The sequence below is a fragment of the Hippoglossus stenolepis genome, chromosome 15, assembly GCF_022539355.2.
Source record: "Hippoglossus stenolepis isolate QCI-W04-F060 chromosome 15, HSTE1.2, whole genome shotgun sequence".
NCBI classification, from domain to species: Eukaryota; Metazoa; Chordata; class Actinopteri; order Pleuronectiformes; family Pleuronectidae; genus Hippoglossus; species Hippoglossus stenolepis.
In genome coordinates, this window is record NC_061497.1 from 9,988,938 (window position 1) to 10,001,349 (window position 12,412).

The 12,412-nt window shown below is 42.7% G+C and overlaps 1 protein-coding gene across 1 annotated transcript; it reads left to right on the top strand.

Moving 5' to 3' along the window:
- The first annotated feature begins 2,080 nt into the window (after window positions 1-2,080).
- On the top strand, window positions 2,081-12,186 carry gnb2 (guanine nucleotide binding protein (G protein), beta polypeptide 2). The gene is made up of 10 exons (XM_035178203.2): window positions 2,081-2,475; window positions 4,135-4,214; window positions 4,325-4,363; window positions 4,607-4,713; window positions 5,858-5,921; window positions 6,192-6,354; window positions 8,018-8,084; window positions 8,172-8,373; window positions 9,416-9,632; window positions 10,947-12,186. The coding sequence occupies exons 2-10, from the start codon at window positions 4,158-4,160 to the stop codon at window positions 11,051-11,053; spliced, it is 1,023 nt and encodes a 340-aa protein (XP_035034094.1). The 5' UTR covers window positions 2,081-2,475; window positions 4,135-4,157; the 3' UTR covers window positions 11,054-12,186.
- The last annotated feature ends 226 nt before the right edge of the window (window positions 12,187-12,412 follow it).

Sequence of the window (12,412 nt, forward strand, 5' to 3'; positions counted from 1 at the left end):
TGAAAGAATAGCTTTTATAGTTTAAATGCAAAAAAAACCCAAACACTAATTCAATTCAAATCAAATATACTTTATTGTCCACATGGGGAATTTGTTTTGGGCCAAAGTGCTACAGCAGCTGCAGAACTGTACATTATGTAACAAACGACAGAAACCAGTACACAAGGATATATCGTGTAAGACCCAGAATAATGATGCAGAATAAAAAGGATTTGAAGACGGCACCTGTCCTAAAAACAAAAATTGAAAGAGCTATAATCTGATGTGTACAATCTGCGAGTCGTAGAAGCCTTTGTCCGTTCTGATCCTAACAAACAACAAACTATAAATCAAAATTAGCAAAGGGATGGAGATTGTGTGAGATACAGCAAAACTGCAGTTTACTTTTAAATTGGATTAATACATTATCATTCATACATGAAAGTAATAACACATATAATCAGTATCACTTGAGTTCATGGTCTGATTTCTGGGTCAGGGATCTGTCTGTGTTTATGTACTTCCATATGAATTGGATAAAATCCCACAGTAAATGGAATTAACAGTACAAGCCTTGACTCAGAAAAAACACTGTTTACTGTTTACTGCTCCATTGAACATATTTTGAAAATAGCTCCTTGATTAAGCACATTGTGTTCTTAAAAAAAATGATCGCATAAACATTCTGAACATGTCATATTTATTGTTAATATTGTGTTAATAGTTGCTTTTGAAACATGCTATAAACTCCAGATAATCTCCTGACATTCTCCGGAGAATGCATCTCTCCAAATGAGAGGCTCCAGACTTTCTCCAGAGATTCTCCTGCCAGCGCCCAACAGTAAAGAATCTGGAGAATGTCCACAGTGGCCGATGTGCGAACACAGCAGGAGGATACCTAGCAAGTGGGCGGGTGTGTTGATGATGTTTCTAACATACGACTGACGCAAACCCCCCCCCCCCAGAAACACTGCAAATATCTCCGGATGAAAAGTGGTGCCATATATGTAGAAGACACCGACGAAGGTGTCAAGTGAGCTTCTGGTGATGATGACAGCGCCATTGTCGATGTGCTGTAAACAAAAACACGTGAATACAGTACGTCCTGCCTGCTGGGCCGTCCCGCAATTCTTTGTGTATGGCGAACGCGTCTAAAGCGAAGCATCTCGCACTGTGTTGTTCCTGAAATATGAACGGGACAGGTAAACTCCAGAGAAAGTCCGGACGCAATTCTGCGGACATCCCCTGGAGTTCATGTCTGAAAATAGATTATATATAATTATAGATAATAGTTTATCTGAAAAAAAAGAAAGAAAAAAAAGACTACTGAGTGGACAGGGACACTTAAGGGCCCGATCAGATTTCAGTTAGGGCCAGTGTCCCCCCAGCCCCACCCATGGATTCGCCCCTGCACTGACTTGCAAAACCACTGGAAATAACTGCAGATGTGGTGAAGTGCAGAGAATGATTATTGCTTTTCCTTGTTGTGCTGCAGCCTGCAGAGCGTGAAACGATCCTATATTAAAACATTTAATTCAGATTGATCGGTTTATCCTCTCACATCCACACAGTTTCAAGACTTCAGTCCACGTGTGGAGGCTGCAGGGTGGTGTCCTGATCTGAGGGGGGTCACAGGGTTTCATAGTATTTCATGGGTGTGGTTGTAACGAGCTGCACGGACGGTTTTGAGGATCCTTCTGCAAACGCTGCACCGCGTGATCTGCAGCCTTGTTTCTGAATGATGATATTCAGAAGAAGAAGAAAAACAAAACCAAACAGGAAGACAAGTGAGAGAAGGAGAGAGTGAGAGAGCCGCCTCTTATCACACACACACACACACACACACACACACACACAAGCACGCACACACAAACACACGCACACACAAACACACGCACGCACACACACACACACACCGCACACAAACACACACACGCACACAGACCATCTGCTGATGCTGGTGGGATCATTTCTTTAAAAAAATAATCTCATTATTTTCTCCATGAGGCACTTTGCAGATTTAATTCATGGCTGAGTCCTGATGAGGAGGAGGAGGAGGAGGAGGAGGGGACCGGAGAGAGGAAGGAAACGAGGATAACGTCACGAGTAAAAAAAAAAAAAAAAAAACCGGAGCGATCGGTTTTAATGGAACAACCCTGAGCTGCTCCCACTGAGATGTGTTGGTTAACTGGACACAGAAAATAAAACCCGAAGCGGAAGAGGAAGAAACAACAACAACAGCAGCCGCAGCAGATTCCATCTTTTTCCAGGAGGCACACTGAAGCGGGGAAATGGAAATGTGTGTCTCCCTCTTCCTCCTCCTCCTCCTCCGTTCGCCTGTTTACTGAAGGATTTGGAAACAGCCTCATCGAAACACACGGAGCTGCTTGATTTCTCCTGCATGAGCCAAACAGACGAATAGTCCGATCCGAGGAGGCTGCTGACAATTTTTCATTTTCTCTTTTCATCTGCAAACATCATCGGGAGAATTAACAGGTAGCCACCCATGATCAGCTGTGTGCAGGCCAGCCTGCTGGGTGTAAGATGGCTGGGTGATGATGATGATGATGGTGGTGGTGGTGATGGTGATGATGATGGTGATGATGATGATTTCTCTTCGTGGCATCATTTCGACTTAAAATCATTTGGCTACATCCGCATGTGAAACCAGATGTGGCCAAGACAGGCCTCCATCACTGCGCTGATCAATACGTGCTGCGTTCAGGGCCCTTCCTATCTTGAAGCCTGTGCGTGAATCTCGAAATGCTGCAGACAAGAGGATATTATGAATTGTAATGATCGGGATCGTTGGATCTGATTTTCTCTCTTTTCTTTTTGCTGCAGCTGAGCCCCCCCCAGCTTCTCCTGCTCCTCTAGCCATGCCATGTTGGTGTGGTTACACACCAGATGTGCATTTACAAGGGGTGGGGCCAGTCTCACTTTAGCATCTTTGGTTGTTTTTTTGGTCTCCTGGTGTTATAAAAGCCAGTAAACGCCCCTCTCAGATGCACAGGCAGTGGAGAACATGCTTCACTCTGCAGCATCATGTAGGTGGTGTGAGCCGCTCGTCCGCTGCTACAGGCCGTGCATGCACCAGTGCAGGTGGGGTCTGTGTGATGTGTGTTTTTCCACACACTCCTTTGGCTCCCTGTTGGCAGGGCTTCAGCTGAAAAAAAAAAAAAAAAGATCTGCTTCAGTCGATGCTCGCAGGCAACAAAAACATGCACCCCGAGCATCTGGCTGGACCCATCCAGGCCTGATCTCTGATGCATCACACCCACCCACCCTCAGATTATCTTCTCCTCATTGGCTAAATGAGCAGCTGTGCCAGGAGACTGAGAACCCATGATGCACCCCTTTTGGCCTCCATTAGTGCCGTGTGATCCATCTGTGAAGGTCCAACCCCCCCCCCAGGGAACAGTGACCTACTGTAGCTAATTGCTCTTCCTTGCAGTGTGTGCCGTGCAGTGCAGGTTTGCTGTGTGCAGTGTTAGCGTGGATTTGAATTGCCACACTACTAAATGCAAATACGTGCTCCCCAGTCTGGGAAGCTGTTTGCATGTGTAACTGTGCAGGATCAGGGAATGCTGCTTCCTGCTGAAAGCATCATGTGGCTGTACAGTGTGTGTGTGTACATTAGGAGACGTCTCAGGACATTCTCAGGAACCTAAGATGACTGTAGGTGGGGTCATGGAGGTGTCTGTGTCCAGCGTTTGGCACAAGTTCTGAATCGTTACACAACCTGCAGTGTAACAGGCTCTCTTTGCTTTAAAGGGTGTGTTCACTCCCTATCTGCTGCCTGGGAGTGATGCTGGCTGCTCGATAGCAGCTTAGTCATTACAGATTATTCTCCTCAGTTAAACCAGGCATGGTGCACAGCCATAACCAGATTACAAGGATTTTTCGCACTGTGTGGATTCAGCAAATCTTCGAGATTAAAATTTGTGTCTCTTATTTTATTATTTACCACCACAAATCCGATACTAGCAGCATTTTAAGTTAATTATTTTACTTAATTGATTCCTTTTCGATGAAAGTGGGCGCCTGGAATACTGGATCATAAAAATAGTACCCAAAATGGGACAAAATGTATAACTCAGCAGTTATTTTTCACCTGCTTTATAGAAATTATATTCTGATATTTGAATCCAACAGGTGACGGCTCAGACAAATCCAAAATGAGTGAGCTGGAGCAGCTTCGCCAGGAGGCCGAGCAGCTTCGGAACCAGATAAGAGTGAGTCAATTGTTTTGCAGTAACATTTTCATCTTTAGCATGATAATTCTGACATGTTTAGTTTATTGTGTTGTGTCTTTTTCCTCATCATATGATTCCATGTCCAACAGGACGCCAGGAAAGCATGTGGAGATTCAACCCTGACGCAGGTAAGTCCCAGGTGCTAAGATACAGACTCATGAGAAATGTCTGTGCATCTTTTTGAGGATTTGATCAATATGGAGATATGATAAGTCCATGTGGGAGACGGGATACGTTTTAAATACATGAGCGCTGTTTGTTTCTACAACAAACGTCTCTGATCACACACACACACACACATAGTTATCAATTCAAAAATGGTGGATTTAACTACACATAACTTCTTGTTTAATCTTTTCTCTCCATCACAGATAACTGCCGGTTTGGATCCCGTGGGGCGGATTCAGATGCGGACGAGACGCACCCTCCGCGGCCACCTCGCCAAGATCTACGCCATGCACTGGGGTTCAGACTCCAAGTGAGTCAACAACACTACACCCAACATCTCGTGCTGTTAACTTAATGCATGTGATGCATGCATCATTAAAATGTACCATTACAGTTTTCTACTGAAGAGGCTCTGCAGAAAATGGACATGATGAACTGAATGGCTCCCTATCATAACAAGTAGTTTCATGTCAGCATGGAGAGTATGATGGGACTATATGAAGATATGTAAGCAAATGTTAAGAGTCATAAAACCGATGTTACATCGTCCACTCTTTCAAGAGGAGAAGATTTACTTATCAAATAATGCCTTGGCTATGTCAAATATTGAATTATTTCCAGCTCCATCCTGTAGAAATATGTATGACACTGGACAACAAAACAGATTTTGGCTGAATCCACATTTGGCTCAGTGACACATCTCCATCAAACTTGATCCAAAAACTGACTTTAATGACACAGTGGAGCAAATGAAACCATTGATACCAAACATTTGAATTCAATAGATCCACATTTTTGTTTTGGATCTGCACCAAATCGCACACTCTCATGAATATTAGTCCCCTAAACATGGCTGTTTTTTCATTGAGATCCATGAATTATTCTCTAAGAGTTAAAAAAAAAGGATTGTCACACAATGTTAACAGTGTGGCTTCGCTTGGAGTTCAACTCGAACTTTGACCCCCTGATATTCACCTGAATTTGCATGTGACCATCCCCTTAAAGACAAAAATCCCCGGATCCGCCCCCTGATGTAGACCCACACCAACATTTATTGGACTCTTCCTTGGGTTGTGCCCCAAGCCTCCATAAAATTGAATGGAAATCAGTTGAGCAGTTTTTGCATAATCCTGATAACAAAGAACATACAAACACAGAACATAACCTAGCGCAGGTAATAAACCTGTAATGTGTAATATATTAATCAAACTGGTGAAGGCTTGTCCAGAGGATGAATCTTTAAGACTTGTAAATGTTTCTGTATTACCATCAGCAGGTCAATTCTTTTTTTTTTCTGTGTATGTTACTTATTTTTAAATAAGGGCTCTGATTTTCCAGGTACAAACCTGGTAAATCACCCCTTTTTTTTCAAATGAAGATGCAGCTCTAGCAATTTAAAACTGACAGTGGAAAAGCTGCAGGAAACTGAGATGTTTGATTGTCTGTCTCGGCAGGCTTCTGGTTAGTGCCTCTCAAGATGGAAAACTGATCATCTGGGACAGCTACACCACCAACAAGGTAAAGTCAGTGGAATAATTCTTCCCATCAGGCAATCAGCTGAATAAATAGTCCCTTTTGACCTGTGTCAGAACTGGAAGTGAAAGTCTTTCTTGTGTGAGAGTGTGGTTGACTCGTAACAGCCTTTTCTGCAACATGGCTTATTGCAACATCGACAGTGGCGTTTGATTTTCCTGTGGTAATAATGGCCTATTTTTATTTATCGCATTGGGTTTTCTTACTCCCCAAAAGTTACATGCCTCTTCTTTCCGAAATCCTTTGCTGTCCTAGATGCACGCCATCCCGCTGCGTTCCTCCTGGGTGATGACCTGCGCGTACGCACCGTCCGGGAACTACGTGGCCTGCGGCGGCCTGGACAACATCTGCTCCATCTACTGCTTGAAGACGCGCGAGGGCAACGTCCGGATCAGCAGAGAGCTACCTGGCCACACAGGTGAGAGAACATCGCGCTCTCGTCCGCCTCTGGTAGCGTTCTTCTCCTCTGTGAGTCACACTGATGAGACGTCTCAGACGAACGCGCAGCGGTGCCCTGCCTCGAGGGAACACTCCGGTCCCAAAGCCCTAAACAATGAAGATTTCATTTACATGGTTAATTAATCGCAGGGCAACACAGTCTTAATGAGCTGAGACATTACAGAGAGTCTGAGAGACTCTGATCTGCGACACTGTGGCTACTGTGCCGCTCTACGCTATTACATTTAACACCTTTTCTGTTTTTAGCTTTCAACAGTATCATGATATCCATTAGTGATGTGTTTGTCTTTACAGATGATTTAGACATGAAACAACTAGAAATGCATGAAATTAGGCAACATTTCAAGTTTATTTTTGCAGATGGGCACAAGTACACTATGTTTCTAATCTACTAAAGGGAAAATAAAAGCAAAGTGTCAGATGTGGATTTTGCAAACTGGGAGGCAAATTAATATAAAGATATCTCTAATGGTGAAGGACAGGACATCCAACGTTTCTTACTACAGTGAAAACAGTGTCCTCCTTCTGCTCAGCTGTTCAAAATCCGGATTTTTCAGTTACATAGATGTGTTTTTCTTGAGTCACCTTCACAGCCATATGTTTAATGAGCTTTGTTTAGCCTCCGTTCCGCCTCTCAAGGTTCACACATCGGGCCGAGTCTATGGGCTGAACCAACTGAACACAGCCTGAGATGAGTTAAACATAATTTATTCTGTGAATATTTTCCTCAAAAGATGCTCAAGTTGTCAGTCCTTTGTTTGAAGATGAAAATTCAATGTTATACAACTTAGAAAAAAGTATTAAAGTGAATAATGTGAATTGTGTCATAAAAATCAACAGATTTTGAGAATAAAGTTGTCATTTTAAGCTACGTGCCATGTTAGAGGATGGATATCAGAAGATCAGCCTGTCACCTGCGTTAAAATGAAGAATGAAGATCATCTTGTTCAGTTATGACCTAGTATAGGTTTCATAATTAACAAAATACCAAATCCTTTGACTGATCAGCACCTAATTATCAAGTATGAGTAAAATACTGTGCAACAAATTGTGTCTTTTCCGAAGAAAGCCCCACACAGACTTGTGATCGAGCAAATGTTTGGTTGTGGTCAACTTAAAGGTTATCGTTACATGTGCCTGCTTTTCAAAGACGTTTGGTAGTTTCTAAACAAACATTGGTTATTAAGATTTTGGATCCAGAAGCAGTGGAAATCCGGTGAGATCTGGTGCTCCTCGCAGCTTATTTCTTTTTTTTTTTTAAGATTATACCCATATTCTCGTAATATTTTCTTGTTAAATTACAACTTAATTCTCGTAGTATGACCACATTTTTCTCTTAATCTCAGAATTTTCTTTCTCTTCAATATGTTTTCGTCTTTAATTTGTTTTTGTTACAAAGCCACTAATTCCAATGTTATTTGCTAGATTGATATAAAACATCCAAGAAATGTCATAAACATTCTCTCTGCCCTTGCATCAAGGTTTTGTACATTTAGTGTTAAGTTTCATCTTATATTCAATGTATAACAGTAGAAGCCTCCCTACGAGACAAGTGTGCACATCGCTTTGCAAGTTTCCTGCAGTAAAACTCACCCAGACATCTGTTCTCTGTGTTCTCTCAGGTTACCTGTCATGTTGCCGTTTCATTGACGACAATCAAATCATCACGAGTTCAGGAGACACCACATGGTGAGTCACACAAATCCAAACACTGACGTGCCGTGCAAACACATTTCCCCGAGCTCACGGGCAACTCTGTGCGCTCTCTGCCCCCAGTGCACTGTGGGACATCGAGACGTGTCAGCAGACCACGGTCTTCTCGGGCCACAGCGGCGACGTCATGAGCCTGTCCCTGTCGCCCGACCTCCGCACCTTTGTGTCGGGAGCCTGCGACGCCTCGGTCAAACTGTGGGACATCAGGGACAGCATGTGCCGGCAGACCTTCACAGGCCACGAGTCGGACATCAACGCCATCTGTGTGAGTGTCCTCAGGCCACAGTTTCTCATTTTCTTCCATTTTTACACAAAATGTGATTTTAATGGAAAGTAGCTCACAACTCAGCCTTTGAAAACAGCTGCAGATTGTCTTTAGAACCCGTGGAGCTGGTTGCTGTATTGATTTGGACTTTTCCTCCATTAGCCTGTTTCTCCCAACCTCAAACAACTGAAATACTAAAGTGCTGCAGTGTTTGTGAATGATTCTGAAAGATGTACAGTGAGGAGCAAGAGCTGCTTTAATCGACAGTATTTTACAAAGGGACTAAACAGAGAGGAAAATGAACTAGACCAGTTTTGCTTATATCTGTATGAATAAAAGAATATACATTTATAAATGGTCATTTAAAGTTGCTATTGTTAAAAATCTCATTCATCTGTAATGTGTCCACAAAGTGAAAGTAAAACACACGTTGTTTCAACACAGCTTGACAGAAAATAAATAAAAAACAGTAGATAAAGATGGACGACATGGCAGCTCCCTAAAAGTGAAGCCAAAACATCTCCATCACCCCCTAGTGGTTGGCTACAGTATGGCTAAAAAATACCACCTGCCACATGTAAGTAGATGGTACATGGACCAAACTAAAAAGACAAAGTTCACGAAATCTTCTCGGATAAGTTTGGTTTGAATTAGTTATTTGACGCTATTGTAAAAAGGGTGAAACATCATGATTGACAGCTGACGATTAGTGGAGCGCGTGTATCGGTGGGACCTTGATAATGTGGCCTCATCCCTTGATCACGACTGTGCAGAATGATTTCTTCAGCCCAAGATGGCAGCGTTCGTAGCCGGGATATTTTGGCTTCGTTTCAGGATAGTGGGACAAAATGGAGAAGCGTCGTCCATCTTTATTTACAGTCTATGATGTAAACCTAAACCCAGAAATAGAACAGAATATATAACAATATATGCTCCACGTGACTCTATGACATCACACAGCCAGGGAGGGAAGGAAATAAGGACCTCCTCTCTTACGACTGTACTGGCAAACAATCATTCATCTTCCTCTGCTTCTCCTCAGTTCTTCCCCAATGGCAGCGCCTTCGCTACGGGCTCCGACGACGCCACCTGCAGGCTGTTCGACCTGCGAGCCGACCAGGAGCTCAGCCTCTACTGCCATGACAACATCATCTGCGGCATCACCTCCGTGGCTTTCTCCCGCTCCGGCCGCCTGCTGCTCGCCGGATACGACGACTTTAACTGCAACATCTGGGACGCCATGAAGGGAGACAGAGCAGGTGGGTGGAACGGGCGAGAGAACGGCCGTGTGCTGGTGTGAGGCCACAGAGTAGGTTCAAAAAGGTTCAATTAAAAGGAGGATTCTTCACATTTTCATGACAGAACTACTTCAACGAGATATCAGAGCTCTTTTAGGGTTAGGGACTTATTCTTTGTTGCCTGCAACCTGAAGATGTAGCATCACACACAGGGTTAGTGGAGGCAAACTTTGACAATCCTCGCTAAAATGAAAATATCCTAATATACGATGTATCACTGCAAACACCGTCAAACTGACTCATCACTGAAGTTAAAAATTATTTGAGCAAAAAAGAAAAAAACATGACATAAAACAAGTTGAAAATCTGAACAAGAAATCCTGCATGACTTTAATTTGCAGTTTTTAAGTTTTTGGTTTACCTCCTAAATATAAGAAGTTGTACATTAGAGTGTGGATACCGACCTCAGTCTGACCTGTCGGGTCATGACAGGTGCTTGGATTCGCACACAAATTTCAAAATCAATTTGGTCACATTAGCTGGGCTATCTTCTCGCATGCCTGTAATCTGGGAATTTGTCAGGCTTGACTCGGGTTCTGATCGGGCTCGGTTAGGCTTCTCTCTGGCTCGTACGGGTTGGGACAGAAAACTGTGCCCTGAGCTGCTCTCATCTGTATACGTCAAAGTGCTGAATGAGGAGTTTCAGGGTAATGCAGCTCACAGTGATACATGGTTCACATAAGAAAATACTCTACACCCTTTGCTAAACACTAATGAGATGTATTTTCCTGCAAGTAAATCATCCGGAAGCCAACGGGACCGAGGTGAAAATCCAAAGATCTGGATTGAGACCAAAGTCGGAGCTGTGAAACTAAATCTGATGATATGCACATAAATGATGATTTGTAAGGTTGTGAGTTTACCTGCACACTAGCATTTGTTACTAATTTCTCATATTTTATTAACGAACGATGAATGAAATGACTAGTTGAGAAAAATGGTGGTGAATAAGAAGAAAAGGAGACATTTGCTGCAGCCCCACATTAAACCATCTGACAAATCTAAGTTTACATATGATTATTTCTGGGGGGAAACAGAGCTCCGTGCCAGACTTACCAGAGAATTCACACATTCCTCTTTCAGTGAGATTTTCAGTGTTCGGCCTGATTTTGTAAAAAATTTGGTAAAAAGCAAACCTGTGGTGCAAGTTGGAGCACAGACAAACACTAGGCTGCTGTGTTCCGTGCGGTTTCTCAAGACGTTTCGGAGCAGTGTGCCGAGCAAAACATTTCCCTGCAACAAGTCTCCTTTTGTTTGTCCCCACCCCTCCTGCAGGAGTCCTGGCCGGCCATGACAATCGTGTGAGCTGTCTGGGCGTGACAGATGACGGCATGGCGGTGTGCACCGGCTCCTGGGACAGCTTCCTGAAGATCTGGAACTGAGCCGGGCCCACAAACTCGGCAAACGCACGTCTGACAGACACAGACAGACCGACACAGACACACAGACAGACAGACAGACACCGCTGGGACACAGTTTGCACCCTGTATTCACGCTGTATGTAAGATTCAACAGACAAATTAAAACATTGTACTGTACATAATATATATGACTTAGGTATGAGTTTACACACACACACAGACACAGACACACACACATAATACAGGATGACACAAGACATTAACACGTACCCACACAACCTAAAGTTGATTTAAGAATGCAGAAACAAGGCAACAGTACCACAAACACGCACGCACACACAAACACAATTATACATACATCAACCACACCATTAAAGCATGTAACTGGTTTAATGTTGTGATTGGTCGTTGTATAAAAAAAATCTGTAAAATGTCAAAATGTGACCAAATATGTAGTTGAATTTACAGCTGCTGAAAAAAAAATACAAATGCTACTATTACCTGAAGCCTTTTAACATCACACACACACACACACACATACACATATATACACACACCTACACACACACTTTCCTGAGAGACACTGCTCCTTGAGTTCGGCGGGAGAAGACGTAATTGGACGATTCCGTCTTTGTTTACAATGAAGTCAAAAATGCACTTCAGACAAAATGTTTCTGTACTATTTTTCTCTCTGTACCACGTGTATCTCAGCGACGGTGATGTGAAGGAAAGACGGGCGTGGATGAGAATCACGTGAGACCGCTCACACTGAACATAAAAATAAAAAAATCCCTGACAGACAGGATGGAAAAAAAACAACCTCTTATTTTCATCTGGCTCAAAAACATCATGTATTCACGTTTTTTATAGAAACGTTCCCCCCCACAGACTGTACATCTGTTTTTGTTTTATTTAATATTTTTTAACATTTATTTTATTCATGTTCTCCCCGTGTGCCTCAGATACACTTTAAGGATTATTAATAGAGTACTGATAAAAGATCTGCAAGTCAGAAGGTGGGTGAAAACTGAAACCATTGTAAGACACATCTTAATAAAGCAGGAGCCATACTTTGACTTTGTCAATGTATTTATCTGGACATTATTATGGTATAATTGTACATAATATTAATAAATAATAGCTTCTCCTGCCAATTAGTGTGGTTTCTTTTTGTGTCCGTGAAGGAGGTCATTGGTTTGGGAAGTGATATTAAACTCAAGTCACTGATTGTTCCAGATAAGCAACACATACAATGACATTTAAAAAAATAACCTTTGGTACAGTTTCTAAATAGCCTGGTTACCTTTTGCTGTTTTTACTTAAAATTGATCACATACAAGACTGAGAGGAGAGAGCTGCTTTTAAGAATCTATTAAGAAT

What these genes read in the sequence shown, in the direction of transcription:
- gnb2 (XM_035178203.2), top strand. Translation starts at nt 4,158, where the DNA reads ATGAGTGAGCTGGAGCAGCTTCGCCAGGAGGCCGAGCAGCTTCGGAAC. An exon ending in AGCTTCGGAACCAGATAAGA is followed by an intron (nt 4,215 to 4,324) that starts GTGAGTCAATTG and finishes CATGTCCAACAG; the next exon opens with GACGCCAGGAAAGCATGTGG. An exon ending in AGAGCTACCTGGCCACACAG is followed by an intron (nt 6,355 to 8,017) that starts GTGAGAGAACAT and finishes GTGTTCTCTCAG; the next exon opens with GTTACCTGTCATGTTGCCGT.